A 27,928-nucleotide genomic window follows, 5' to 3' on the forward strand; every position below is an offset into this window, starting at 1 on the left:
TTATCGGTTGTTGTTCTTGATCTTCTGTAGCCTCTTCATGATGTCATCCAGGCTACTTGCAGAGGTGGGTTTAGTGGGACATTCAGGCTGTTCCCGCATCTGGTGGTCCAAGGAGGAAGTGGGTGCTGCGGAGGGCTTGGAGAGGAGGGGGGTTGGCAGGGGGCGCTCCTCAATCTCCTGTGGTTGTGGGGGAAGAGATATTTAGCTAACTATAATAGCATCACAAATGAAAACCCTCTCTTATTATTGTATCTGGTCATTGCATTCAGTGCAGTGTTTCCTCTATATGCATTGATTTGTGGCGGGCGGGCCACAAATACATTTTCTCCGCCACTAATTGATTCAGGCAGCACAACGAGAAAGGCAGCGAGGTATTATGACCGGAGAACAGCAGATTGAAGCTAGATTAGGCCGCTTTCAGACCTACATTTCGTTCCGATTTAGGGTGTAGTAAGTTACAATTAACCTCGTCTCAGACTGAATCGCTCTCAACACGCACAAAGCGACTCGCTTGCAAAACAGTTTTGTGATTGGTCCAAATTTAGCGGGACATTTGGATTTCAGGAAATCACTCTCCTTTCTCTCTCTCTTCGCCCGTCGCCGGTCCCTTTAATCCCTAATCGAAAATGCAACATCAGCGACAACTGTGGGTTATTGCATTTACTGCTGTTCTCTGGTTCATGTTCTTATACCAGTGCTCAGTATACGAGTATTTTAAATGAACATTCGTAATGTAGTCTCTGATGTTCATGGTCAACTAAATCAGGCTATTTTGTGAAACAAATAATGTTCCCGCTAATGGGCTAACCGAGCAGCCTTGCACCTAACGCTAGCTTCAAACTATTCACAGCATAAACGTCGGTAAAGGTAATAAACGACAGTATTGGCAGGGGAAAAGAAGGGGAGTCAAATTTTTATTGACAACGGATTTACATGCTGGAAAAACATGCAGCTAAAATTCATGGAACATTTGGACAATAAGAGACACAAGGTGTGGTCGCATGCTCTAATTACAGGGCAATATGCGTGGGGCAAAAATAATCTATTCAGTTTGCATGTGTCGTCACAGCATAATGGCAACTCCCACCTGGCGGGCAAAACAAATCTTTCTTCCGCTGCCTGCCAGCTATTTTATCAGGTTTTTACCAAGTAGTTAGTTGTTTGACAAAATGCTGGATAGTTGCTGTGGATAATCGGGTGCACTAACCGACGAGGAGATTACCCTGGGTTGTGCTTCTACAGAATTCCTTCAGAAAAAGAAAACCCAGGAGAAGATTGTGGATTTGTGCTATTAGACGTGCCTCAGTCCCTGTGGAGGGCAAGCCATCAAAGTACACACGTCTCTGCAGCGAACATTTCAAAGATAAGCTCAAGTAAACACTGATTATTTGAATTATTTACGTACTTTAGCCACTTTACTCTATTATACTGAGCCAATTACCACTATTGCCATTGTTCATATTGTATTCCACCCCTGTACATTGTACCGCACATTTCAAATCTTTTATCTAGTATTTTTGGTATATATAGTTATTTTTAATCTTGTATCATATTGTTATTTATTGTTTTTGTTTGCTATGCACCGTGGATGAGGGAAACACAATTTTAGCCCTCTGTATGTCTGTACATATATTGGATTGACAATAAAGCTGACTTTGACTAATTATTCTATTTTTAGTCATTATCTTTGCATAATCCAGTGGTTCTCAAAGTGTGGGGCGCAATAGCAATACTGGTGGGGCGCGAGAGACTGGGGAGGTCAACAATTAACACTCAGGTGAACTCTTTGACTTGTTCTAGTTGTAGCTTCATAATCTTCGTAATGGAGTCATCTCTGACAGGGACAGCGAAAACAAAAACGGAAAATGCGACAAACATGGTTAAAAAAAAAACCTGTTCGAAAGTATGACGAGGCTTACCTTGCAATGGGCTTCACCGTGAATGTGGTGGGAGGTGAGGAGAGACCATTGTGCGTGCTATGTCTCAGAACATTAGCAGCAGACAGCCTGAAGCCAAACAAGTTAAAAAGGCACCTTGAGACAACACACCCCAATGATGCAAAGAAGCCACTGGCCTTCTTTAAAAGAAAACTTACAGAGTACAGAAAGCAAGAAACTCATATGACAAAAGCGGCATCCGTAAGTACCAAAGCGCAAATAGCGTCATTCAAGGTTGCATACAGAATTGCGAAGTGCAAGAAACCGCACACCATAGCTGAGGAGCTCATACTCCCAGCTGCACTGGATATGGTGTCAACTTTGATTGATGAGACAACCGCTGCAAAATTGAAGACCATTCCCCTGTCCAACGACACCATTGCAAGACGCATAGGTGAGATGTCAGAGGACCTTGAGGAACAACTCGCAGAGAAACTACACAAACGTTTTGCATTGCAAGTTGATGAGGCTACTGACAGTAATAAGGACTGCTTGTTTATTTCTTATGTCCGCTATGTAGATTCGGAGTCAATGAATGAAGACTTGCTGTTTTGCAAGCATGTGACAGGGAGAGCGACAGCTAATGAGCTATTTGGGATTCTTGACACTTACCTGACAGAACACGGACTGAAATGGGAGAACTGTGTGGGGTTTTGCTCAGATGGTGCGCAGACAATGGCCGGGAAAAGGAAGGGACTGCAGGCGCTAATAAATCGCGTCGCACCAAACGCGCAATGGACACACTGTGTCATTCACAGAGAGGCGCTCGCATCCAGGCAGCTTAGCCCTGAGCTAAATGAGGTTTTGACCGAAGTGATCGGTGTTGTAAATTTCATCAAAACCCGTCCGCTGAAAGCACGTCTGTTCTCTGCACTGTGTGAGGAAATGGGAGCTGAACACTCTGCTTTGCTGTTTCACAGTGAAGCAAGGTGGCTCTCCCGAGGGAAAGTGTTGTCCCGAGTCTTTGAGCTCAGAGAGGAGATTCAGGTGTTTATGGAGGAGGTGGGAATGCACGAATCTGCAAGCAAGAATCTGCAAGCAAGTTCAGTAATTTAGAATTCCTGATGAAACTGGCCTATCTCAGTGATGTGTTTGGAAAGCTCAACGAGCTGAATCTTCAGCTTCAAGGAAAAGACAAACACCTACCCCACCTGGCAGATAAGGTCAGCGCATTCACCAGAAAGCTGGAGGTGTGGGGCAGGCGCCTTGATGAAGGAAATAATGATCCTTTTCAGAACCTGACCACGTTTGTAGAAAGCAGTGATTGTGATGCCACCACAGTGATCCCCTGCCTGAAGCAACACATCTCTTCCCTGGGAGCATTGTTCCAGAAATACTTCCCACACAACACTGCTGAGTATGACTGGGTGGTGGATCCATTCAATGCAGCAGGTTGGTAGGCAATTTTGATCTAAATATAACTGTGAATATTTTGTGCTGTAGGCCTATATTTTATTAATGTTGTATGTATGTTACTAACTAACTACCTGGAATGGATTGTTGTAAAATTGAATCGTGTTGTGTTTAATATGCAATTAATTACAAATAAGGTATCTCTATCCGTAGCACCTGCTGATTTCAGCTCTGCTGAAGAGGACCAACTCATCGAGCTGACCTCTGAGTCCACCCTGAGGCTGAGGTTCAATGGTCAGACACTGAGTGAATTCTGGCTTGGTGTGGAGAAGGAGTATCCACTCATAGGGCAGAGGGCTGTCGGCATCCTTCTTCCCTTCGCCACATCCTATCTCTGTGAGGCTGGCTTCTCAGCTGTTGCTTCACTGAAAACAAAGTACAGATCTAGGCTCAACATTGAGCAGGACTTGAGTGGCAGTGTCAGGCCTGCTACCCCGTTTTGAAAAGATCTGCAGTGCCAAACAGGCTCATTGCAGCCACTAATGCTGTAATGTTATGATGTTCTTGATTGTTAGTGTTCATTTTCTTGAGAATTGTAATTGAAAAATATTGTTATTGTGTTGATTTATTATATTGTGTTATTTGTATTTTTAGGTTTTTTGTTGGGAGACAGTGTTATGTGGTTCAGTTCAATAAATGTAAAATTGCCCCATGTTGTGACAGTTTTTTGGGGGTGAGGTGGGGCTCACACATTTTTTGTCCTCCCAAGGGGGGCTTGACATAAAAAGTTTGAGAACCACTGGCATAATCGTTCTGACATGGTTTGTTTTTGTGGACACTACCAGCTTGGAGTTGGTTGTGTAGGTCCTTTAGCTAGCTAGCATTAGCATTATTGACCCATCCAGATCGAAAAAACAGATAACTGTCTGTACTTTTGTACGCTTTCATCCTGGCGGCAGTGTAAGGGGAAGGATTCTCCACAAGATATATGTAAACATCACCGAACTGGAGGTCTGGCAGCGACTTCGCTGTTTTTAGTGATTGAAATACTGCGGTGGGTGCTGTATATGGATCGCAAGTGTCCAAAATATGTAGTTTGTTTTTCTTCTTTTGAGAGGTGATCTAAACAATCGTTGCTTGAAACAGGTGGGAAAATGACATGTCGGTGCTGCAGTTCTATGGAGTTTCTACTATATTTTGCCCGCCAGGGCTCTGCGCCAGTCACGTGACTGCAAACTATGAATAGCCTCTAAAATCACCACGAACAGAACGGCGGAGGTACGGGAAAACAGTGCTCATGTCGGTGTCATCAAAGGTAAGAGTTGGTTTTCTTTAACTCAGCTGATAATATGCATTACTCTGCTGTTGGTTGTTTACCGAATGCTCCATCTGACTGTCACACTGTGATTTTACTTGTGTAAACAGTTAATGAGTAACGTTAGCCGGTTTTGTGCGTGTACTCTCATGTAGGTCTACTTCGTATTGATGAGCTGATGATCTTTCATTGTGTGTGTGTATGTATGTGACTGTCAGTCACAAGTTTATATTCTACAGATGTTGCCATTTAGTTTTTGGTGAAATTACGTCTTTGTTTTGAGCGCCAGTGCGCGTTTCATGGGCGTGCACGCGAAAATCAGGATACGCGTGCGAAAAATTAACACCCCACCACTTATGTGAAAAATCCTGGAGGAAACACTGCAGTGTTCTTAAGTTGTCACCCCCCCCTTGTGTACCTTGATGCTATTCTCCAGGCCGTGAAGTTGGAGGATTTTATTGAGTCTCTCCTGGTAGACGGATGGACAAACATCATCCTCTCTGCCAGTAGGGGGCAGCAGGGTGCTTGAGGTGGCAGTGACACCTGCTAGGAGCAAGAGTAGCTTATATTTTGTGTAGACGTGTGTGTAAATCAGCATTTCTAATTGTTCTGCATATGTTCTAACTAGGGATGCACCGATACTACTTTTTTCAGACCAAGTACAAGTGCTTACATTTGAGTACTTGCCGATACCAAGTACCGATACTGAGTACTTAATAATACCACTACAGTTCTAACAATGACTTTGAAAACATATTATTATTATTATATTTTATCTGGTAACAGACAAGCCAGTCTGAAAGTGTGAGAATGAATGTCAGTCTATTGCCTTCAAATCACTTAAGTAAATTGATTATGTAAAAGTTAAATAGTAAAATGTTTTAAGTTGGTCAGTTGAGTACTTCAGTATTCTAGCATGGTATCGGGTACGAGTACCGGTATCGGTGCATCCCTAGTCCTAACTGTGTATGACTGATGTTGGTGAGCAGTTTGTGTGAGCAGAAACGTATGTTTGGGAGTGTGTGTGTACCTGTACCGAGTGTCCTGGCCTTGACTCCCCTCTCTGCAGTCAGAGTGTTGAGGCTGCGTTCTATGAAGGACTGGGAGGTGGGAGACAGCTTCTTCAGGTGGGGGGACAGGTCGATCTCTGGGTGCCTCTGGCGGTACTCCCACAGCTTTGTCAGACCCTGCACACACACACAAAATTACACACTGAAAGATCTGTTCAATATTTAAAGGTTCTTATGTCATCCCCATGTCAGAAGATACTATGGTGAAGGTCAGGTGTTTGAATAACAAGACCTATGTTGTTGAGAAACAGAAACAATTCGACACAGTGGCGCTATGCAGCCATTATCTATTGAGGGTTAGACAAGAGCATCACCCATGGGATTACCATGGAAACAGGGGGTGTCAGAGGTGGGAATATTAGCTTGTAGTCTGTGCCTTTCTGATTTACAATTGAATACTTGTGATAAACGAAGGGTATTTAATATGTCCTCTTGTCTGGGTCCGTCGTTGCAGTTCCAGTTGCACACTGGACATCGTGTGAGCTGGACTGTATGCTGGAGAAAGCTGTATTTGAACCTGTACGCTACACTTTGTAATAAATCTATTATCTTAAAGAAAAGTGCAGCCCCTGTGTTGACGTCTATCATATTGATTAAGAAGACTATTATGCTAAAGCTGCGACTTTACAGAGAATTGTTGGGACAAACACAATGCAGAGACTATGATGAGACCATCATATCTCTTAACACCAAAAGCCAAAACACACACACCTCTTTGCGGTTTTCCTTGGCTGTGATCTTCCTGAAGATCTGCACCAGCGCATCTGTAGCCTTTGACATGGTTACCTTAACAATGGAGAGGGAACAGGTGTTGGGAACAGAAACGGCTCACTGTTGTGAGGTTATTGTTGTTGAGTGTCTATGTACCGTGGCACTTGGGTCGGAGACTGTTGGAGACTTCAGAGCCCTCTTCAGTGCAGACTCCAGCTCTGACTCATTCCTGTTCTCTATCAGGGACAGGTACTCCATGATCTACACACACACACGTTATTTTCACGAGACAGCCTCAAAACAATGCAGTGACATGGAATGACAAGGCCCAGAAAAGGCAGAGTGTAAGCTCCTGTGCTGTGTGTGTACTGACCGCAGGCCCTGTGACTGAGCACAGTTTATAGAGCAGGGTCTTGATTGTGCGTCCAGGCATTTCATTGTTCAGTTGGCGCAGCCTCTCTCTGGGGAGGACCTTCATGAAGGTGTGCATGTCCAGTAGGATCCTGTCCAGGTTCAGGCCATCTACCGTATTTGGCCACAACTTGATCATCCTCCAGATACACTGCACAAACATACAGCACACAACATTAGTGAGGAGAGAGAGAGAGAGAGAGAGAGAGACACACACACACACACACACACACACACACGATGTACCTTCATGACGAGGTCAGAGAACTTCGGAACGCCAGCGGAGGACAGGAGGCTCTCCTGCAGCAGCCCCAGCAGAGCACTGGGGAGAAGGATGGTGGATGAACCACTATACATAACCATTCTCCATACAGTATATCCTGTCCCAACACTACATTGGTCTGGTCTGGTCTGACCCCTCAACCCCCCCACCACCCTTACCTGAGTGTGTTGGTCTTGTCAGCCTTCTCCACCACGCGTCCGAGCAGCAGGTTGACTGAGCGGGTGAGCTGATGCCCCTCCGTCAGGGTGTCCACCCTGGGGTCCAGGAGCAGCGTGACCAGACCCTGCACCACATCCTTCAGCACCCGCATGGACGCCTCCTGGGCCAGCCGCTCCACGTTGAACATCTGGGGCAGGACGACAGAGGGTCACATTGGCGGAAGGACGACAGAGGGGCACATTGGCCGCCTGTGGGACCGGTCCACACAAACTCTTTCGTCTACCCTCTACTCCCCCCTCCACTCACAGTGACCATGTTTCCGATGACACAGCTGTAGAGTTTGAGGACGTCCTCCCTGGGCAGCCGCTGGTCGGCCATGTGAGTGCTGTGAGCCAGGCGCAGCTGCAGTGAGGCGGCGATCAAGAACTGGTCGATGTGTCCAATCATGACCTCCACCCTGGCCTCCTGGCGAAGGACCTCGTCTATCTGCAGGGCGGAGGGGTATCATTCAACAGTTATTCAAGCAGTTGTGCGTTTCAATATTATGAGTGTGCACACGTGTACACACACACGGTCACATTATGCGTGTGAGCCCCTCAGTGTGTGTGTGTGTGTACCTGTGTGAGTGCTTGGATACTGGTGTTAATATCTCCAGAGGCGATCTGGGAGATGACCATGTTGATGGTGGAGCTGGCGTGGTGTTCTTCAAAGTGGGAAGAAACTGGGCGGAGCCTGTAGAGGAAAAACATTCATCACTGAGACATGAAGACAGATGTACACCGAGACGGTGGGTGCGTGTATATAAAAATAAAATAAATAAATGTCTTACTTGGGTTCTGGGATGCTGATGGGCTCCATCAGTTCATCTAAGTTGAACTGGACCAGGTCCGGTATCTCAACCAAGGGCTCCAGGTTGTTCTCTAGCAGGTCCACATCCAATTTGAAGTATGCAGGGACTGCAGCAGCAGCAGAGGGCTGGGGCTGGGTCAGGGAGTTCTGGGGACAGATCCGACTGAGGGAAGGAGAATGTATGTGTGACAAAGGTTGTTCATTACTTGGTTTAAGAGACAGGAGGGGTAGAATCTGAATGAAAAAATAACCACCAATGTGCAGAAGCACAGAGGCCACAACTCTTCACACAGAGCCTCTGACAGGAATACACCCAGTGAGACAGCTGCTGTGGGATAGCTAACCACTAATGTCAACCCAGACTTGCTTTCAGAAGCACACTTTCCGTTTCAGTGAGATTAGCTAGCTACTAGATGAATGAATGAATGGTCTTTATTGTCATTGCTATAGTACAGGTACCAAACAACGAAATTTGGGAGGGGTGGCTCCCCTGGTGCTAGGAAAGAAAAAAAAAAAAAGGGAAAAAAAGATGGTTGCGTACCTGAGTTTGGTAGGGGGCTGCCCATCGTGGGAGAGTTTGTGCAGTACACTGGGGTGTGAGGGAGGGGGGTGGCTGAGGGCAGAGGCTGTGGTCTTTTTGGAGCGTTTTATCCTTTCCTCCAACATACTCATGTCCTTCTCTGACAGCTGGAGGAGGCAAACAGTTTTGTTGGGATGTGACACTGTGGCATAAACACACTTTAGTGATATATGGAGCACAACTGTTGTGTGTGTGGGGGGGGGGGCCTTACGTTGCCGATGAGTTTGTAGACCTGCTCGCCGGACAAGTTGTGGACAGCCACCACAGTGTTGAGGGCGGCATTGCGGACAGACGTGTCCCGGTCACCGATGTGCACAGCGATCTCTTTGAGCGCCTTGGCAGCGGTGGGCTGGCAGACGTTCATCCCATACAGCTCGATGAGACAGCCCAGTTCCTCCAGGCACTCTAGAGGGAGAGGAGAGGGTGATGGAGAGAACAATAATTTACCACCATCAGCTTTTCTCTCAATTTGAGGGGGTGGGGGGGACTAAGATAAACCAACAAGGAGCCTTTAGGGACAATGTGGTAAAGAGGTGATGATACAGACTCAACATGCTACAGGGCCGACTTGGACCAGTTATGTTCTTTTCACATTGTCCTTTCCAGCACTGTCTCACCAACTATGGTGGATGCGTAACCAGGCCAGCCCAGTGCAGCTCAGTTTGGCTCTGTAGTGTGAATCAGACCTTAGTGTATTGGGCTCCCTCACCGGCTCTCTGTTTGGAGTTTTTGGACTTGGTTCCATCCATGATGAGAGGGAAGACCCTGCTGGCGGGGTAGACCTTACACAGCATGGCCATGATGGCTCGCACGTCCTTCCTCACCACATCCTTAGACTCGCCCACCTGCAGGGGGCAATAGAGGGCATACAGCTACGTCAGGATGGGGGGATATCAGGGAGCGCAAGACACTTTGGACTATAGGGGATAGGAGTAGAGAACTGCCCTGTTATATGGGCTATTCTAGGTGGCGGGGGGGGTGAGTCAGATGGCCCCTGTGCACATGGGGGTGTCTCCATGGAGGGTCAGGACGGGGCGCCTGTGCCACTGCAACCAGCACCCCGACTGATGGTGCAACTCATCACTCTCACACCCCACCTTTCCATAACATTACCGTGTCTGCTGGTTTTCACCTTTCTCGAAATCAGTGACTGACTTATAAATGTGATTTAGACATATGAAACCAGATACAAGTACTCTGGCCAATCAATCATTGAAGTAAAGGAAGAACACTAGCAAACACCATCATTCCTGAGACCTCACATAAAACCTCAAATGTAACTAATCAATAATGTAAAATCATATACAATACATTTTACATACAGTAGTCCTCAACAAATGTATTGAAATCCATATATCGGCTACTTATAGAAAGTCTTACTTGTGATGACTGATGTATAACTGAGTCACTTACAACAATAGTATGTTATGTCTGAAGTATGTTGCTCTGGCTAAGAGTGTCTGCTACAATGACCGAACTGTACAGATGCATGGCCAGGAGGAGCCACAGACCTTGAGGATGAGGTAGGGGATGAAGGATGTGGCCTCATGCTCATTCAGGTGGTAGTCCTGCTGGCTGAGGGCGGGGAAGAGCAGTTTCAGGTAATCCAGGGCCTTCATCAGAACGCTGGTGTTGGTGTCAAAGAAACGCAGCGTGAACCACTTCAGGAGCAGGTCCAGACAGGCCACCGTAGCGTCACGCTCCTCTTCCAGACGCTAGCCAGGGGACGAGAGAGTGTGTTTTGTGAGTTTGATGTGGAGCTAGAAGAGGTGTGTGTGTGTCGGGTGGGGGGTGAGTCAGATGGCCCCTGTGCACATGGGGGTGTCTCCATGGAGGGTCAGGACGGGGCGCCTGTGCCACTGCAACCAGCGCCCCGACTGATGGTGCAACTCATCACTCACACCCCACCTTCTCTACATTTGTGACTGTTTAAATCTTTGGTGTCGTCTCACCTCGATCATGGCGTTGATGGCTTTGACATGGTGCTGGAAGTCGTGGTGGAAGAGTTCCTCCTGCAGCCACTTGGCCACGCAGGGAGCCATCTGCACCTTCAGCTGGTCTATGTACTCATCACGAGGGGACGGGAAGTTCCACTTCAGAACCTGCGACACACACACGTTGTAAAAAGAACAAATGGAGGTGATATTTTAATGCTTTAGAAGCAGCAATATAATCCTCATTGTCATGAACACTACCATGACATCCTCACCTTCAAGGTCTTCTCGTCCTTGATACGCTGCTCTTTGCTGTTGGGCACCAGGGTGAAGATGGGGCCGGATTTGTCCTCCTCCTCTTTACCCTTACACGAGGGCTTCTTCACCACTGCACCCTAGGGAGGGAGGGAGAAACTAGGGTCAGAGGGCATCAAACCTGAGGTGCACTGGGTGGAACCCACGTTTGGCTCTCTTCCAGGGAGGGGGGCGCAAGAGGTCAACCAAACAACTGAAATGTCAGAAACGCAACTAGGAGGAGCCATGGGGGCGAGTGCACCAGAAAACCATCAGTGTGATTCCTCCAATCAGTGGTGAGCTGTGAAAAGGGAGGGGAGAACATGAAGGGCCTGCAGAAAACAGTGCCTTAAAAGAACACACACACACAGCTGCCTACCCAGGAGTGTGGTGGACCTCTTCCACACATCCATCCATCCACCCACCCATCCTGAACAGAAAAAACACCCGCTGGAGAACATGACGTGATGTGTGATCCCTCAGAGTGGACTTCCTGTCAGGTGAAGCCATGGTGAGGTACCTGCTGCCTGCCCTGCTTCCCCCTGGACGAGCCCTTAGCTCCCGCCTCCTTCTCTAGACTGGAGTTCCGACTCCCACTGGAGAGGTTGAGCTCCTGGGAGATCCGCTGGCCACACAAACACACCACAGCTCACAGGTGATCCTTCTTGCCATTTACCTTCCGTTTAGGCCAGTGGAGGTAGAAATCGGAGGACGGGTTCGTTGTAACGCATTCCATTCCATGCATTACAATGAGCCCCATTATCAGATACACACCTGCCCCCATTATTCTACCTCCACCTGGTCATTTTATCAACAACACATTCTATGTTACATCAATGGTTGAAGGAGATGATCAGGATCAGTTTTTAGCAGACATTTGTGGGACTCAAACCATCCAGGATGCTAGGCAGATCAGCCCAGACCCACCTTCTCTTTGGCTGCAGCTCCTGGCTTGGCCTTCTTGGGCTCAGTTTTGGTCTCAGAAGCAGCAGAGTAGTCACTGACAGACTGGGTTTTGTTTGGTGCTGTGGTGGGGAGGAGAGACAACATGAGGCAATGATACAATGCTTTGACGATGTAGATTATTACATAGTATTCTGAGGTATTTTAAGTGTGTACTGTATGTTTGGGAGGTGAGTCAGATGGCCCCTGTGCACATGGGGTTGTCCCCAGGGAGGGTCAGGACGGGGCGCCTGTGCCACTGCAACCAGCGCCCCCGACTGAGTGCAACTCATCACTCACACCCCACAAATCTGCATTCACTATACCGAGTCTGGCTCCATGTCCATCAGACAGGCTTGTTTGATACCATTCCTCATTCCATGTATTACAATGAGCCCTTCCTCTGATTTCCCCATCCACCAACCTCCCCTGATGTGAACGTACCTGTGGAGGCCTTGGCTGTGGGTCCGCCGGCTGCAGCTGCTTTGGCAGGAGCAGCAAGCTTGGCAGGCATCACAGCTCTGGCCTTCTCTAGCAGGGCGACCACCTGGTCCTTAGAGCTAGGCTACAGACAAGATAGTGATTCATTATATTTCTCCTTTTCAAATTTCATACAAAAGTGGCTACTGCAAGCCATGGTGATCTACTGTGGAGTGGATAAGTTGGACACAGCTGCATTCTGCAATCCATAAACCAGGGACAATATTTCACCTTTTGACAACAGACACATTGAAAACCACACATTTACTACCTTAAATCAATGTACATTTACTACCTTAAAACACAATAATAATACACAGCTTAACAATAAGACCTTTACTGCAGCCTCAATAAAACAAGGGCAAACTTTCTCCTCCAATCAGTTTTGAGAAGGAGGTGAGGCTAGACATTTAGACATTTGAGACATGGTCATGGTGCTGGTGGTGTGGTTGTAGGAGGCCCCTCCCCTGTACCTTCAGTTTCCCGGCGGCCTTGTTCATCTTGTCGTAGCCCAGGTGCATCATGAAGACGGGCAGGGCTTCCTGGGCTCTCTTCCTCACGTCCACATTGCGGTCCTCCAGGCAGGCGTAGAGGGGCACCATGCACAGCTGCAGGTCCGAGGGCACTGTCCGCATGGTGGGCAGACGCTGCGCCAGCCAACCCAGCACCTGGGAGGGGGGAAACAGGGTTGAACTGGGGTCCAAGACGTGGAAGAGAATGTTCTATGATGTGGAGCTGTGCTGATCACAACAGAGAACACCCGGGGGTAAATATCTATGGTAATGTAATGACAAGATACAGGTGTAAGAAGTAGGATTGTTAACAGATGATTCAGTAGGAGTCTTGTGAATGAATGAAAGAATGAACAAACACACACACACCTCCTGTCTGATGAAAGGGTTCTCTCTCTTCAGCTCTTCACACAGCTCTTCTCCCTCAAGCCACTCCTTCATGCCCGTCTGCTCCACCCACACATTCAGAGTCGCCAGGGCCGCAGCACGCACCGTGTTCTAAGGAAGACAGATGAAGATGATGGTTGGGTGTGATTTGTGTTTTGACACGTGTTTAGTATCACAGGACAGAAGCAAAGAATTACAAGGGGTAGAAAAATAAAGGGTATTGTAAAAACCTTGCTTCATAATGACAATGTACCTTGATGTCCCCGAGGACAGTGATGACAGGTATGCCCAGACTCTTGACGTGCTGTTTGAGGGCCGGGCCCATGGCAGTGGCCATCTGCTGGAGGATAGACAGAACCTGCTGGACCTAGGACACAAACAAACACCAGAGGATCACACACATGCACAACTCAATTGACCCGGTTGGAGAATCACACACACGCACCAGTATCTTGTTGGAGTCGTTGAGTCGGCCCTTGAGCGCGACGGGCAGGTCTCCCACGCTGGACTTGATGAACTTGGCCTCTGAGATCACCGCAGCCATCTGATCAAGACCCTCCTTACGGATCTTCCAGTTCTTGTCCCCGATCTTAGCCACCATCTCCCCGGTGATCTTATCACTGCAAAAGGGAAGGAGAGAGCAAAATAGAGGAGGTGAAATCTCCCCTTGAAATCTCTTGAATGTTATCAACAGATCAGCTGAGGGGCCAACAGCTAACTCGTTTCGATTAGTTTCTACTTTTTGTCTTGCAAGGGCTGTGGGTGGCACAAGAAAATACCCTTCCAGGTGTAACCCAGGTTTTGATCTGGTTTAGCATGAAGCATTGGGTTTGAAGTTACCTGATGTCAATGCGAGGCAGCAGGTCCACAACGTCACTCACAGCCCCAGCTTCTCCCTCCTCCTCAGCCTCCTCTCCCTCCTCCTGCCCCCCTGTCCTCTTAGCAGAGCCCCTGGTGGGGGCGGAGGGAGTCTGGCCCTTCATCTGAGACACAGCCAAATTAGCCAAAATGGAGTCAAATCCACAGAACCGGGCAGCGCATATAAAAAGGCTGGAACAATAAAAGCAGTAATAGAACATTCTGAAAATGTGTGTAGACTAAAATCTTACCTTCTCAATCTCTGCATCTATCTGGGAGCGCAGAGCAGCCTTCTCGTCCTCAAAGAACATCCTGAGAGGAGCACCCATGTACAGGTACATGACACCCAGCAGGGAGATGGCTGCTGTCCGTATAGCCTAGGACACACACACACACACACACACACACGTCAGAGAAGCTACAGCTTAAACATATCAAGCTCTGACAATTTCTTAAAAGCACTTAAACAAAAAGACTAGCAACAGTAGTTAGTAACAGTAGTTAGTAACATCTTGGCCAAAACACTCACCGGATTGGTGGCTCCCAAAGCAGTCTTGACATTGTTGATGAATGCCTTGATGTTTATTCTACAAGGAGAGGGAATACGCTTGATTTAATCCCAGAAGGAACATAAGAAAAGCTTTGACACTCACAAAATAATAGCCATTGTTACTGACAACTTACCCCGCAAACCCAAACTCCCTCATGGCATTGGACAGCCAGTTGAGTGTCTCTGCCTGGTTCTTGGGGTTCTTCTGAGCAAAAGCCATCGACACAACCTAAAAAACAGTATATTTATGAAGAACCCAAACAGGGCAGGCTTCAGTGGACAATGGACATGCCCATTCAAATCAACATTCCTTGGTGGGTGTACCAGGAACCATCTATTGGTGTACTAGCCACAGTTCCATGGTCTGAGGGATGTCATGTTCTCCATTTCTATGCTATTCAGTGCGTTCTTCTCATTCTATGGTATGGAGCGGCTCCCTGTCTGTCCGGGTCCTGTTACCTGTTCAGCGGTCCAGGGCAGAGAGCAGGCCTCCCCGATGGCAGTCAGGGTCTCCTTGGCTTTGCCTCCACACTTCACATCTCCCACCTTGTCCACCAGGGCTTCCAGCACCGCAGAGGCAGACATCTTAGAGAACTTGCCCCTCTGGGCCACCACCGCTGCCACCTGGAGCTTCAGTTGCATCACCTGATAAGACACAGATGATGATCACATATGGCACGTGGTAACACAGATCACATCACACACAGACAGACAGACATCTCTTCAGAAAACACTGGGGTTTGCAGACATAGTAAAACTGCATTTGGAAATCTGTGTGTAGGTCAGTTGAATGTGGGTGGTAGCCCCAGCTGAGTGTAGGCCTACCTGGAAGTTGGTCTCCTTCCAGCCGGGTTTCTTGGCCAGCAAGCGTACCAGGGCCTGGCAGGGCATCTCACTGGTGTCCATCGTCTCCACGGCCTGAAAGAGAAGGGTCAATGTTCAACATGTGTCCCACACCGCTACAATAAGCCTTAGATAGCATAGCATAATCAAAATGAATCTAGATGGTGCAAAGTGCTGCATGGTGTTGACCTTGAGGAATTCCTCCATGCTAGCCAGCCTCTCCTTCCAGTTGGTGCTGCTAATCAGCTGCACACAGGAAGCAGGAAGCACCGTGGCCGCCAACTCCTCACACACCTCCACCTGAGAGAAGCAACACCTTCATTATTACATTTTAAACACGAAGGGCTGGTTTCAGACAGAATAATCCTTGTCCTGGAGTAATATGCATCTTCAAGTTTTCCTATTGAAAATATTATTTAGTTGTAGATAGAGATGCTCCGATCAGGGTTTTTGGTGCCGATCACCGATCACTGGAATCAGTGATCTGCCGATCCGATATCACCGATCACAGCGTCGAAAATGGCAATTGAAGCATTCTATTTATTGTGTAGCATTATTTATGTTTTTAATTATTCTTAACACCATTGACATTGTATATTAAGTATTCAAATGAAATTAGGAGATGAGAAAGTATCATGAATTGACGACCATCTGTTTTATTGAATTCACAACCACCTTACTTCAGGAAAAACAAATAAAATGTGAAAATAAAAATCATAATAAATAAAATGTACACTGTCACATCAAATGTGCAACATTCCACTCGAATGAGAGGAACTAGGGGCTCTTAGAGAACTTGGAGCTTATACTGTAGCTTTCCTGAGGAACAATAAACATACCCAAACTAAACTGCAACATAAACAGGCTATAGCCAAATATAAAATACTGTTTCAAGTCAGTCAGTTTCAAGTCATATTTAGGAGGAGATAAGACAGCAAGTCAGCAATAATCAATAAAACAAAAAAACAAAACATTGCACCTAAGGAGATTTCAGACTCAAACCTTACTTCTGATTAAGCAGCATCACTGGCAGATTAGCCTTGAGAAATACAAGCATCTCAGCGTTTTTGGCACTCAGCCTGTTCCTCTTATCATCTAAAATATGTCCTGCTATGCTGAAAAGTCATCAGCTATCTACACTTGTGCAAGGTGCACAGAGGAAGACCTAAAACTCACGCGCTAATAGTTGTTGCTATGGGCCTTAGCTTAGCTTAGTGACTTCCTGCTCGCGGGGTCACATGACGTCGCTGAACACTACCTACACTACGCTCGTGAAGTCGCGCTGGAACTCTGACCAGCACTCGTGGAACGCCTCTCGTCCAATCAAAGCACTCGGTCCCTTTATGACGTCGAGCCCAGTGTGCGCTTAGGCGCTCTCTGAGCGAATCGACGAACGCAGCAAATGCCGTATGATATTCGTGGTATTGAAAGACCTTGCGTGCGTTCCTCCGCGAGGAATTTCTTTTGAGCAGACATTACAAACTGCATATTTGTTGTCTCTTTCCGACACTGTGTAATATTGCCAGACTGGCGACGCCATTTCTCTATGTAAACTGATCGGCCGTGTTTGATCGGCCGTTTTGAGAACTCCGATCAAAACCGATCAAGGCCATATCGGCCGATATCGATCGGCGCCGATCAGATCGGAGCATCTCTAGTTGTAGACTACTAGGCCTAATCTGTATACAGAAAATCAACCCAAAGAGTAATGAAACAGATCACTGTATCAATAACTGCATCAGAGGTCACTCACTGAGAGCTCTGTCTCCACTGTCTCTTTGGTCTCTGCAGGCTTCTTCCCCTTGGCTCCTGCCCCTCCTCCACCTGCTGGCCCAGGCTTGGTCTTCTTAGGGCCCGCAGAAGCCTACAATACAGACAAACCGTTTTTTTGACCATGAAGTACCACAACATTTGGAACAAGACCTATTCAACACACACGTTATGGCCTCTCACCTTAACCCCTGGGGCCTTCTTGAGGGCTGGGGCCTCGGGCGGTGGCTGTGCCTTGGCTGGGGCAGCCTTCTCTTTCTCAGCCCCTCCCTTCTTTCCTCCAGCCAGCTCCACTTTGTCTGCGCACTCTTTTATCTGGGAAGGGAGGCCAATTCAACATCATCTGTGCAACAGTGATGGCCTGAGGGTAGAACTAATGCACTACCTCTGAAACCACTCTTTAAATCATTAGACTGATATTAATAGTAGGAAAACCTGAACAAAGAATAAAGTCTGTTATTCTTGCCGTGTCATTTCAATCACATTTGTAGATAACAGCATCAGTGTTTTCTCTATATGCATTGATTCGTGGCGGGTCGCCACGAATGAATTTTTTCCGCCACTAATTGATTCAGTAATTATGACCGGAGAACAGAAAAAAAGCAGATTGAAGCTAGATTTAGGCCGCTTCCAGACCTACATTTCGTTACGATTTAGGGTGTAGTAAGTTACAATATGTTACAATGTTGCAATTAACCTCGTTGTTTGTGTTCGCACTGCAATCGAGACTGAATCGCTCTCAACAGGCACGTGGCGCGAGGCGACGCGCTTGCAAAACAGTTTTGTGATTGGTCCGAATTTCGCGGGACATTTGGATTTCAGGAAATCACTCTCCTTTCACTCTCTCTTTGCCTGTCCCTTTAATCCCGTATCCTAATCGAAAATGCAACATCAGCGACGACTGTGGGTTATTGCATTTACTGCTGTTCTCTGGTTCATGTTCTTATACCAGTGCTCAGTATAGAGTATTTTAAATGAACATTTGTTATGTATGTCTCTGATGTTCATGGTCAACTAAATCAGCTTATTTTGTGAAACAAATAATGTTCCCGCTAATGGGTTAACAGAGCAGCCTCGCACCTAACGCTAGCTTCGAACTATTCATAGCAATATGCGCGGCGCAAAAATTGCCTCTAAAATCACCACGAACAGAACGGGGGAGGTACGGGTAAACAGGGCTCATGTCGCTGTCATCAAAGGTAAGAGTTGGTTTTCTTTAACTCAGCTGATGCATTACCTTGCTGTCGGTTGTTTTACCGAATGCTCCATCTGACTGTCACACTGTGATTTTACTTGTGTAAACAGTAACATTAGCCAGTTTTGTGCGTGTACTCTCATGTAGGCCTACTTCGTATTGATGAGCTGATGATCTTTCAGTGTGTGTGTGTGTGTGTGTGTATGTATGTCTGTATGTGACTGTCAGTCACAAGTTTATATTCTACGGATGTTGTTCAGTGCTGTATGCGCGTTCCCGGTTCCATGTGTAACCTACTCTACTCTTGTGTACTTCATATTCGATGAGCTGATTATCTCTCGTGTACTTCATATTCGATGAGCTGATGATCTTTCTGCGCGCTTGTGTCATGCGCGTTCCGCATTTTCCGCTGCAGCTGTAGGATAGGGCAGGCTATGTTTGTATTTGATCACTTTCTATATAAAAATCACCTGCTCAGCGCAAGCGCGCGAAGACTGACCACCATGCCACTAATGTGAAAAATCCTAGAGGAAACACTGAGCATAAAAAGCAAAGAGGAGTGAGCAGAATCAGAGATGACTGCCTATTGTCGCAAGCCTGTGATTGACGGAGACGAAGATCCCTTCTCTGGTGGAAATCAAATGGAGCCAGCCGCTTTCCACTGATGTTGAGGTTGGCCGAAAGTACTTGTATGCGTGAGGTTGGCCGAAAGTACTTGTATGCGTGTGCCACAAGCTCACCATCAGAGCGGGTGTTCAGCACAAGAGGCAAAGTTCTGTTACATGCTGAAGCCTGAATAAGTAAATATGTTTTTATACCCATTCTCGTTACTGTCGTTTTTGTTATTTAGTTATTATTTGATAAACCTACTGAATGCTATAGGCTGTGCTTTTAATTTTATTCCGTTTGGTTGACAGATGCCAGAGAATGAATGTCATTACACTATTTTTTATTTAGGCCTGTACGCTGTATTTGCACTCAAGCTTTATATATCTTGTTGATTTTCAATTCCACGGTAAAACTGTAAACTCGTGGGCCGCTTAGGTGGCGTAGCGGGTTAAGCGCTGACCATGTAACCGCAGGGTCCCCGGTTCGATTCCGGCCGGGGATATATCCTGCATGTCATTCCTCCTCTCTCTCTCACCCATCCTTCCCGTCTAAAACTTCACTGTATCTGTCAATAAAATGAAAAATATGAGTGGGACTGCCCCACTCAGGGAAAAAAAATAAAAAACAAACAAACTGTAAACTCGGTTAAATTTGGGGACAGTTTAACGGTGTCAAAAATTGGATACCACCCAAACTTACTGAGCGGAAATAGTTTCTCAACATGGCCACACAGGGCTTAAGAAGCCTGGCTTCCATTTTAGTAGACTCTTACTAAAGTTAGCGAGATAGCGGGCTGCTAAAAGCTAAAGCCCAATTTATACTTCTGCATCGAATTTACACCAGTCTACGCAAGAGCTCTCCCAATTTATAGTTCTGCGTTGGTCGGTGTACTCATAGCGGCATAATAGCAATTTTGTTGTTATGCTTGTTGTAAAGAAAATGTCTAATGTATTGAAATAACAATAAACCTTATAAGATAATACGATGGTTATCATAATTTTTCAAATCTTTATTAAAACCTCTTCTTATGTTTAATATAACAGATATATGGAGCTTACCTTTATCAATAATGTTCATCGATGTCGCAAACGATTCATTCGATTCCATTCTAAACGTCCATACAGTTTTTTTCCTTGCCCGGTAAAAACAGTGCGAGTCACAAGCCATTGTTTACAGCCACCGTCACATAGGAAAACCAAGCATGCTTGGTTTCAACCCCCGAATTTCCATATCATTGGTCCTCGAAAGTAATTTTTTCCGCCTCTGCTCGATTCTATTGGCTCTGACGCTTCAAATCAGGGGTGAATCATGACATTTTGACCAATGTGTTCGGGAGCAAATTGACTGTGTAATCTGAGCTGGTGTGAAAACGTGGGGGGTGCACTATAGGAGCGCACAGAAAACCGAACAGGAGACCCCTGCTGGACGTAAATAGGGTTGGGTACCGAAAACCGGTACGGTACCGGTTACTTTACATTCGGTACCTACCGAACCGAATTGCAACAGAGATTTTGGTTCCTCGTTTCGGTTCCTCTCTCGCCCCCTGGAGTCCGAAATGGACGTTACATGCAACAGTCAACCGCACGTGACATCGCCTGTTAAAGTTCCACTCAGTTCATGTAATCGAGACTGAATCGCTCTCAACATGCGCGAGGCGACACACTTGCAAAACAGTTTTGTAATTGGTCTGAATTTAGCAACGACACAATATTGGCAGGGGAAAAGAATTGGAGTCGAATTTTTATAGACAACGGATTTACATGCTTGAAAAACATGCAGCTAAAATTCAGGGAACATTTGGACAATACGAGACACAAGGGAGCTGTGGTCGCATGCTCTTATTACAGGGCAATATGCGCGGTGCAAAAATAATCTAAAATCATCACAAACAGAACGGCGGAGGTATGGGTAAACAGGGCTCATGTCGATGTCATCAAAGGTAAACGTTGGTTTTCTCAGCTGATAATATGCATTACCTTGCTGTTGGTTGTTTACCTAATGCTCCATCTGACTGTCACACTGTGATTTGACTTGTGTAAACAGTTAATGAGTAACGTTAGCCCGTTTTGTGCGTGTACTCTCATGTAGGCCAACTTCGTATTGATGAGCTGATAATCTTTCAGTGTGTGTGTATGTATGTGACTGTCAGTCACAAGTTTATATTCTACGAATGTTGTTCAGTGCTGTATGCGCGTTCCCGGTTCTGTGTGTACTCTTGTGTACTTCATATTCAATGAGCTGATTATCTTTGTGTGTGTGTGTGTGTGTGTGTCTTGGGTGTATCTGTCAGTCACATTCAGTGCTATATGCGGGTTCCCCATGTTCTGCTGCAGCTGTAGCGTCAGGATATGTTGGTATTTGATCACCTTCTATATAAAACATCACCGCTCGGCATTAATGGCGTGCACACGGAAAATCGCGTCAGTGACCACCCCGCCAATCAAAAGTACCGATTTAAGTACCGTTTTGGCACCGGTATCGAATAAAACCCAAACGGTACCCAACCCTAGACGTAAACAGAGTCTAAACAGTTGGATTTGGATGCAATGTATACCTATAGTGATATGTCAATGAAATATAATACATTTTACAGTCTTGATACATGAGAAAGTCTGATACACTGATGGTGCCAAAATGTCTCCAAATGGCACAATTTGGTTGTCCGCCTAAACATACCTGTACTAAAACAGGTACAAAGTTGCATTGGCTCACATTACTAGCATCTAATTTGGCACAAGTACTCATCAGACCATGGCGTACTGATTCCTAGATGATTTGGTCTTATTCAGTCAGGTTTCTAAGCTGATATTCACTCTAAAAATTTAGTTTTTAGGCGGAGAGTGAATTTGAGATTTTTCACAATGTTCTAGCTCTATTTACTCTGACACTTCTAGAGTCACCCCACAGGTGTTAGCTTTCATTTGATACCAAGATCATTATGAAGGCCCTTGTGATTGTGGAGATATTCTATATTCACTGTGGGCATGTCATTTCGAGCAGAAAACCTGAAAAATAGGACCGATAAGAAGCTAATAAGTAATTACAGAAAAAGTTAATTACATTTCTGTCATGGCTTCCGCATTTACGAGAGAGTCGGAATGTGACGGTACCAAGCGGACCAATCACAGTTCTTATAGATAACTTTACATTAAATATGTCTATCATCATCCGCTGACAAACGCCACAGGTAATAATTTATTTCTAAATAAACAGGATTGTACATCTCATAAATGTGAATCGTGCTCCTTATGGGAAGGCTGTGCTTGACGCTTCCATGGGGCGCTCCTTTGGAACGATTTTTTTGTTATGCTTGTTGTAAAGAAAATGTCTATAATGCATTGAAATTACATTAAACTAAAATAATAAGATGGTTATCATAATTTATCAAATCTTTATTAATAAGTAATTACAGAAAAAGTAAATGACATTTCTGTCATGGCTTCCGTATTTATGCCTACGAGAGTCGGAATCATGTGCTACCAAGCGGACCAATCACAGTTCTTACGGTCTGCCACGTAGTTACATTTTCGGAGAAGTGGGCGTGAGCCTACGGCGTAGGCTCCGGGCCTACGCAGGCTACAGCGTAGATTTTACGCAGAAGTATAAATGGGGAATTTGGGCATGTGAACTTGTTTTTGCTCAAAATTCCCCTGCGCCGGAAATCCAGCACAATGCCGGAGAACTTTAAGCCCTGCATTTAAGCCACCATAAAAACAGACATCTCCCTCTGACAAGCTCACCTTGTCCGCTTTGAGTTTGTCCAGGTCTGCCAGGAAGGGGTTCACTGCCCTCTCCCCGACGACCTTCATGGTGGTGCCCAGAGCCTCGAACGCAGCGTCCCTCACCTCGGGGGCAGGGTCGTTCACGTGCTGCCAGGGAGGAACACACAACATAGATATGTTTACAGAACTACTTAGTTGAGCACTTGTCATCATAAGAAATCATTGACTTTCAGTTCAATAGAATACAGACAAAAGTAAAATGTTAAAGGAATTGGAATCCTAACAGCGATTCTTTGTGACAAGTTAACCAGGTCATGATGCCTTACCTTGAGCAGGGCAGCACAGAGGGGCTTGAGCAGGCTCTTGGGCAGGGTGGAGGGGGTGGAGAGACGGATGCTCCGGGCCAGGAATAGAGACACCTGCTGCTTGATGGACGGGTTTTTGTTGTCCATAACAGCTAGAATATCCTCACTCAGGTTCTGGAGAGTGGTCTGGGGGAGGATAGAAAGAGAGCACACAGACATACATTAGTTCTTGTCAAAGAAATGTGAGAAGCATGTCCCTACACATAGGATAACTATATGTGACAGGTCTGATGAGTCACCAAGTAGGGCAAGGTCATTTTTATTTTTTACAGATTATGAAAATGCAGATTGTAAGCTTTCAAATGATGTGTCATACATTGAAATCTGAAAATATTTGTTTTTAGCACATCACAACATGCTGATAGAACATCAACATGATAAAAACAGATAACTACACAATTAGATGATCACACAGTCGTTGCTTTTAAACACGTCCTAAAGCGTAAGTTTGTTTGCATCACTAACCCAAGTATCTTACGAAGCAGGACGGCAGATGATGCAGTGAAACCAATTCACAAATTATAAGTATGTAGTGATCCTAAAACTGTTGTTTGTTATATTGAGTGGGCTCTTCAACACTTAAACTTTCGTAATATGGAGCAAAAAAAATGTTTGGTCATTTGCGTGAGAATTGCCATCATGCAGACCTTTTCATCAGACCGTGTCACACATGACCGTTCCCACAACCCTTTCCCATTACTAGGTCCAACTCCACCACACCACTGTCCATTAGCTTTGGATTGGTCTGCTCTCTAATGGAGTCTTAATTATGTTTCATTAGGCGATTCATTAAGCATTAATCCATTGTCAGGACCTGTGGTAAATTATTTTAGGATTAGCTGTAAACATTGTGTAGAGAGAGAGGACCACACAAGCATACAAATGTCATTCCACACCACCAACTAATAGAATAGCAACAAGCACTATTCATCATAGAGGCAGACACAAAGAACTAGGGAGAAGGAAAATGCTCAGATAATAACGCTTATGTAGTTCAGAATCAATTACTAATTGTATTTCGAACCACGGTCAAGGATTTGAACAATGTAATCATTCAATAGCAACATCCCACTCAGTATTGAGTTAAGCCAGAGGGGTTGTTTGGGGTAACAATCACCAAACTCACAGTCAGGAAGACAGTATCGATAGCCTCTTGCAGTTGCTGGACCACGAGAGGTTTCTTCTCCTTAAACTTCTCCAGAATAGTCGGTACCACCTTAAGAGAAACAGTCAAAGTTTAATAAGAAAACTATCTGCAATACAGACTGCTAAAATAGATTGTTAGCTACTTAGGAGTCTAGAGAAGTCTAAAGTTTGATGAGAACTCACGTGACCGGCGTATGTCCCAAACTTCTTCCTGAGACCAGAGGCCAGACCAGCCAGACATTTGGCCGCCTGACTGACCAGCATTACATTGCTGTCTTTGCCAATGACCTGAAAACAAACACGTTCAAGTCAACAATAAACTATGCTCTGTAAAGGGTTTAAAGACATTAGAATTGTGAAATACTTCCAAAATACTTAGGGTTAGGGGATGTGGTCAATCTAGCTTACTTGGCACACTGGGTGAGCAGGGTTTGCCGTTTTAGATGATGACTAAACCAAAATCACATGAGGTACAGTAGTGCAGCAGATGGTTACCTTCTTCAGTGCTCGTACTACATCGCCATAGTCCCCTGCCTCTAGTTTGGGGTTTTTGACCAGTGCCTCCAAAGCCTCCAGGGCCTCCTTCCTTTCCTGCCATTTCTTTGCTTCCTGCAATGACAGAGATACAGACAGAGGCTCAGGTTAAATCCTAATACACCAATATGGCACCATGAATCTAATTTATATTCAAGGCTTTAAAATCAACTCAAAACAGGGAGCCAAATAAAAGACACCAATGAACAGAGTATTCAATATCTGCTCACAATCTTGTCATAAAAGTCCTTGGGCAGCTTAGAGAGGATCTCTACAGGGTCCAGCAGCTCATAGGGGTCGACATCAGGGCCAGCGTCTTCTGCCTCCATACCTGTGAGTGAAAATATATGTTACCGTTTGAACCAATGGCCTCCCATGCGGATGTCACAGACATAACCTCAGTGTTTCCTCTATATGCATTGATTCGTGGCGGGCCGCCACAAATCAAATTTCTCTGCCACTAATTGTTCAGTCCACTTTGATTCAGGCTGCGCAACGATTATTAGTTATTATGACCGGAGAACAGAAAAAAAGCAGATTGAAGCTAGATTTAGGCCGCTTTCAGACCTACATTTCGTTACGATTCAGGGAGTAGTAATTAACAATATGCTACAATGTTGCAATTAACCTCGTCGTTTGTGTTTGCACTGCAATCGAGACTGAATCGCTCTCAACAGGCGCGGCGACGCCCTTGCAAAACAGTTTTGTGATTGGTCCGAATTTCGCTCATTTCGCTCACAGGGCTCATGTCGGTGTCATCAAAGGTAAGAGTTGGTTTTCTTTAACTCAGCTGATGCATTACCTTGCTGTCGGTTGTTTACCGAATGCTCCATCTGACTGTCATACTGTGATTTTACTTGTGTAAACAGTAACATTGTTTTTGAGCGTGTACTCTCATGTAGGCCTACTTCGTATTGATGAGCTGATGATCTTTCATTGTGTGTGTATGTATGTGTGACTGTCAGTCACAAGTTTATATTCTATGGATGTTGTGTGCTGTATGCGCGTTCCCGGTTCCATGTGTACTCTTGTGTACTTCATATTCGATGAGCTGATTATCTCTCGTGTACTTCATATTCGAGATTGTGTGTGTGTGTGTCATGCGCGTTCCGCATGTTCCGCTGCAGCTGTAGGATATCATGGTATTTGATCCCCTTCTATATAAAATCACCTGCTCGGCCTTAATGACTTAACCGCTATTAAAATATTTTTTTTTGCCACCCTCTAGTTTTTGCTGAAATTACGTCTTTGTTTTGAGCACCAGTGCACGTTCTATGCGCGAAAAATTACCACCCCGCCACTAATGTGAAAAATCCTGGAGGAAACACTGTAACCTGTTATACCAAGAGGACATCCTTGTGGTACGAGAGCTCTATCTGGGCTTAGAAGTTCCAAATCACCATTGCTACATACACACCGTTCAGTTCAGACAATAAGCAAGTGTTCCTCGTAGCCCTGTCCCACTCAGCAAAGAGAGAGGTCAGAGTTGAGAGGTCGTACCTTCCCCCTGGTCCTCTCCTGCCTCCACCTGCTGTGACTGCTGCTCAAACTTGGCCCGCAGGTCCTGCTGCGAACGCAGGAAGCGGCTCTGTCTGGGGGCCGCCGTCGGCACCTTCGCCCACTCCTCCTCCAGCTCTTTCAACTGGGGACAGACATTATTAACATTAGCAACAGCCACAATGGTTAAAGAAACTTTTCTAATCTGAAATAGAGGTGCTTTTTTTACATTTACAAACGTGGATTTTTAATACAGTGTGGTGTGGTAGACAATAAGATGACGCCTTTGATTGGTTCAGCACTCCTCAATCAATCATTTCCTACAGGTGGAGCAGAGGCTCTTGTCTCACCTGTATAGAGGTGATGTTCTGCAGGGGGGTTCGGAGGGCATCTCTGATCCACCTGTAGACCTCTACGGCCAGCAGTTTGGCCTCGTCTCGTACTGCCTTTTCCCTGGACTCAAACAGCTTTGGCAAAACTTTCACTATGGGCTTAACAGTGACAGTCTTGGACCCAAAATCACTGGGGAGGGAAAATTACATGAATTCAATCAAGGTAGTTGTATGTACACAGTATGATAGTATTACATACATGATTCAAAAGCAAATGTCTCCGCAATCCCCCATCAAGCCTAGGACCTCTCCCTCTCCATTGCACCAGTGTTTGGAGTCTCACCAGAGCGCCCTGCGTATGGTCTCCACACATGTGACCACGATTTTGGGGTTCTTGTTGTCCAGGCCTTTGACGAGCTCCTCCTGTACAGTGTCTGCCTTCTCTATCTCTATGTACATGAGGCAGATGTCGGAGCCCAGCTCCTTGGCTCGGGCCTTAGGCTGGTTGAACACCTTACACACCACGCCACTCACCACCTCTCCCACCGTTCTGCAGGGGAAAGGACAAGCATTATCTATCTGACATTTATTTAACTTCGGAGGAACCCATTCTCATAGGTAGAAATATGACAGACACACACGCACTCAGCAAGCGATCAGCTTTTTAACAGTGTCACATTTCCCCCACTGACTCACCTAGACGCTACATGTGCATTCTCTACATAGAGCAGAGCAGCCTCCAGTCCTTTCAGCTGGGCTACAGCATTTGACTCAGTCACAAACTTTTTGATGAGCCCCTGGTATTTCCCCCACTCTGCGCTTTTCTCATCATCGATCTTCTCGAAGAGCTTAATCGCCTCATCGTAACCATTCAGCCTGGCCTTCCATACCTGGAGAGAGGGCAGGGAAAACAACAGAGGTTACACAACGGACTGAAAGTGGATGGGCAAATATTATGTCTGCGTGTTGTCCCACACTGAGCATAGTGAAGACACTGGCTAGCCTGCGTGTGACTTCTGACTGTAGTGATATAACCAGTGGCACAACAACCAAATCACATGCACGAGACTATGGGGAGGACAGCCAGATAGCGACTGGAAGCTATTTATTTAGGTTAATGCTTCATAGCCAGCTAAGACATGTGGCCATAGTTATACATGAGTTGAAATAGGACGAGAATAACCACGCTCTGTGTGCACAACGGAGAAAATGTACTAGGCTAAGAAGAATCACCTTGTGTTCACATTTCTGGTCGGCGGGTAACTTCATCCACTCGCTGTCATCCCCCAT

At 45.9% G+C, this 27,928-nt stretch overlaps 1 protein-coding gene across 1 annotated transcript; it reads right to left on the reverse strand.

Annotated features, from left to right (window-relative positions):
* On the reverse strand, nucleotides 1–27,928 carry LOC308165515 (cytoskeleton-associated protein 5-like; the record flags this gene model as incomplete). Its single annotated transcript, XM_080539666.1, has 43 exons — nucleotides 1–177; nucleotides 5,024–5,148; nucleotides 5,636–5,792; nucleotides 6,387–6,461; nucleotides 6,543–6,647; nucleotides 6,760–6,948; nucleotides 7,044–7,119; nucleotides 7,239–7,426; nucleotides 7,546–7,725; nucleotides 7,857–7,971; nucleotides 8,069–8,251; nucleotides 8,630–8,775; nucleotides 8,880–9,073; nucleotides 9,378–9,513; nucleotides 10,180–10,383; nucleotides 10,621–10,770; nucleotides 10,878–10,997; nucleotides 11,824–11,921; nucleotides 12,283–12,403; nucleotides 12,792–12,986; nucleotides 13,200–13,328; nucleotides 13,471–13,584; nucleotides 13,663–13,837; nucleotides 14,058–14,200; nucleotides 14,327–14,452; nucleotides 14,605–14,662; nucleotides 14,760–14,854; nucleotides 15,085–15,270; nucleotides 15,451–15,543; nucleotides 15,658–15,768; nucleotides 17,222–17,332; nucleotides 17,422–17,553; nucleotides 22,783–22,911; nucleotides 23,091–23,255; nucleotides 24,256–24,345; nucleotides 24,459–24,563; nucleotides 24,771–24,884; nucleotides 25,040–25,140; nucleotides 26,310–26,451; nucleotides 26,657–26,828; nucleotides 26,982–27,188; nucleotides 27,335–27,528; nucleotides 27,872–27,928. The coding sequence occupies 43 exons, from the start codon at nucleotides 27,926–27,928 to the stop codon at nucleotides 1–3; spliced, it is 5,883 nt and encodes a 1,960-aa protein (XP_080395792.1).

Source organism: Nansenia antarctica (assembly GCF_963989245.1).
Source record: "Nansenia antarctica genome assembly, chromosome: 9".
Classification (NCBI taxonomy): Eukaryota; Metazoa; Chordata; class Actinopteri; order Argentiniformes; family Microstomatidae; genus Nansenia; species Nansenia antarctica.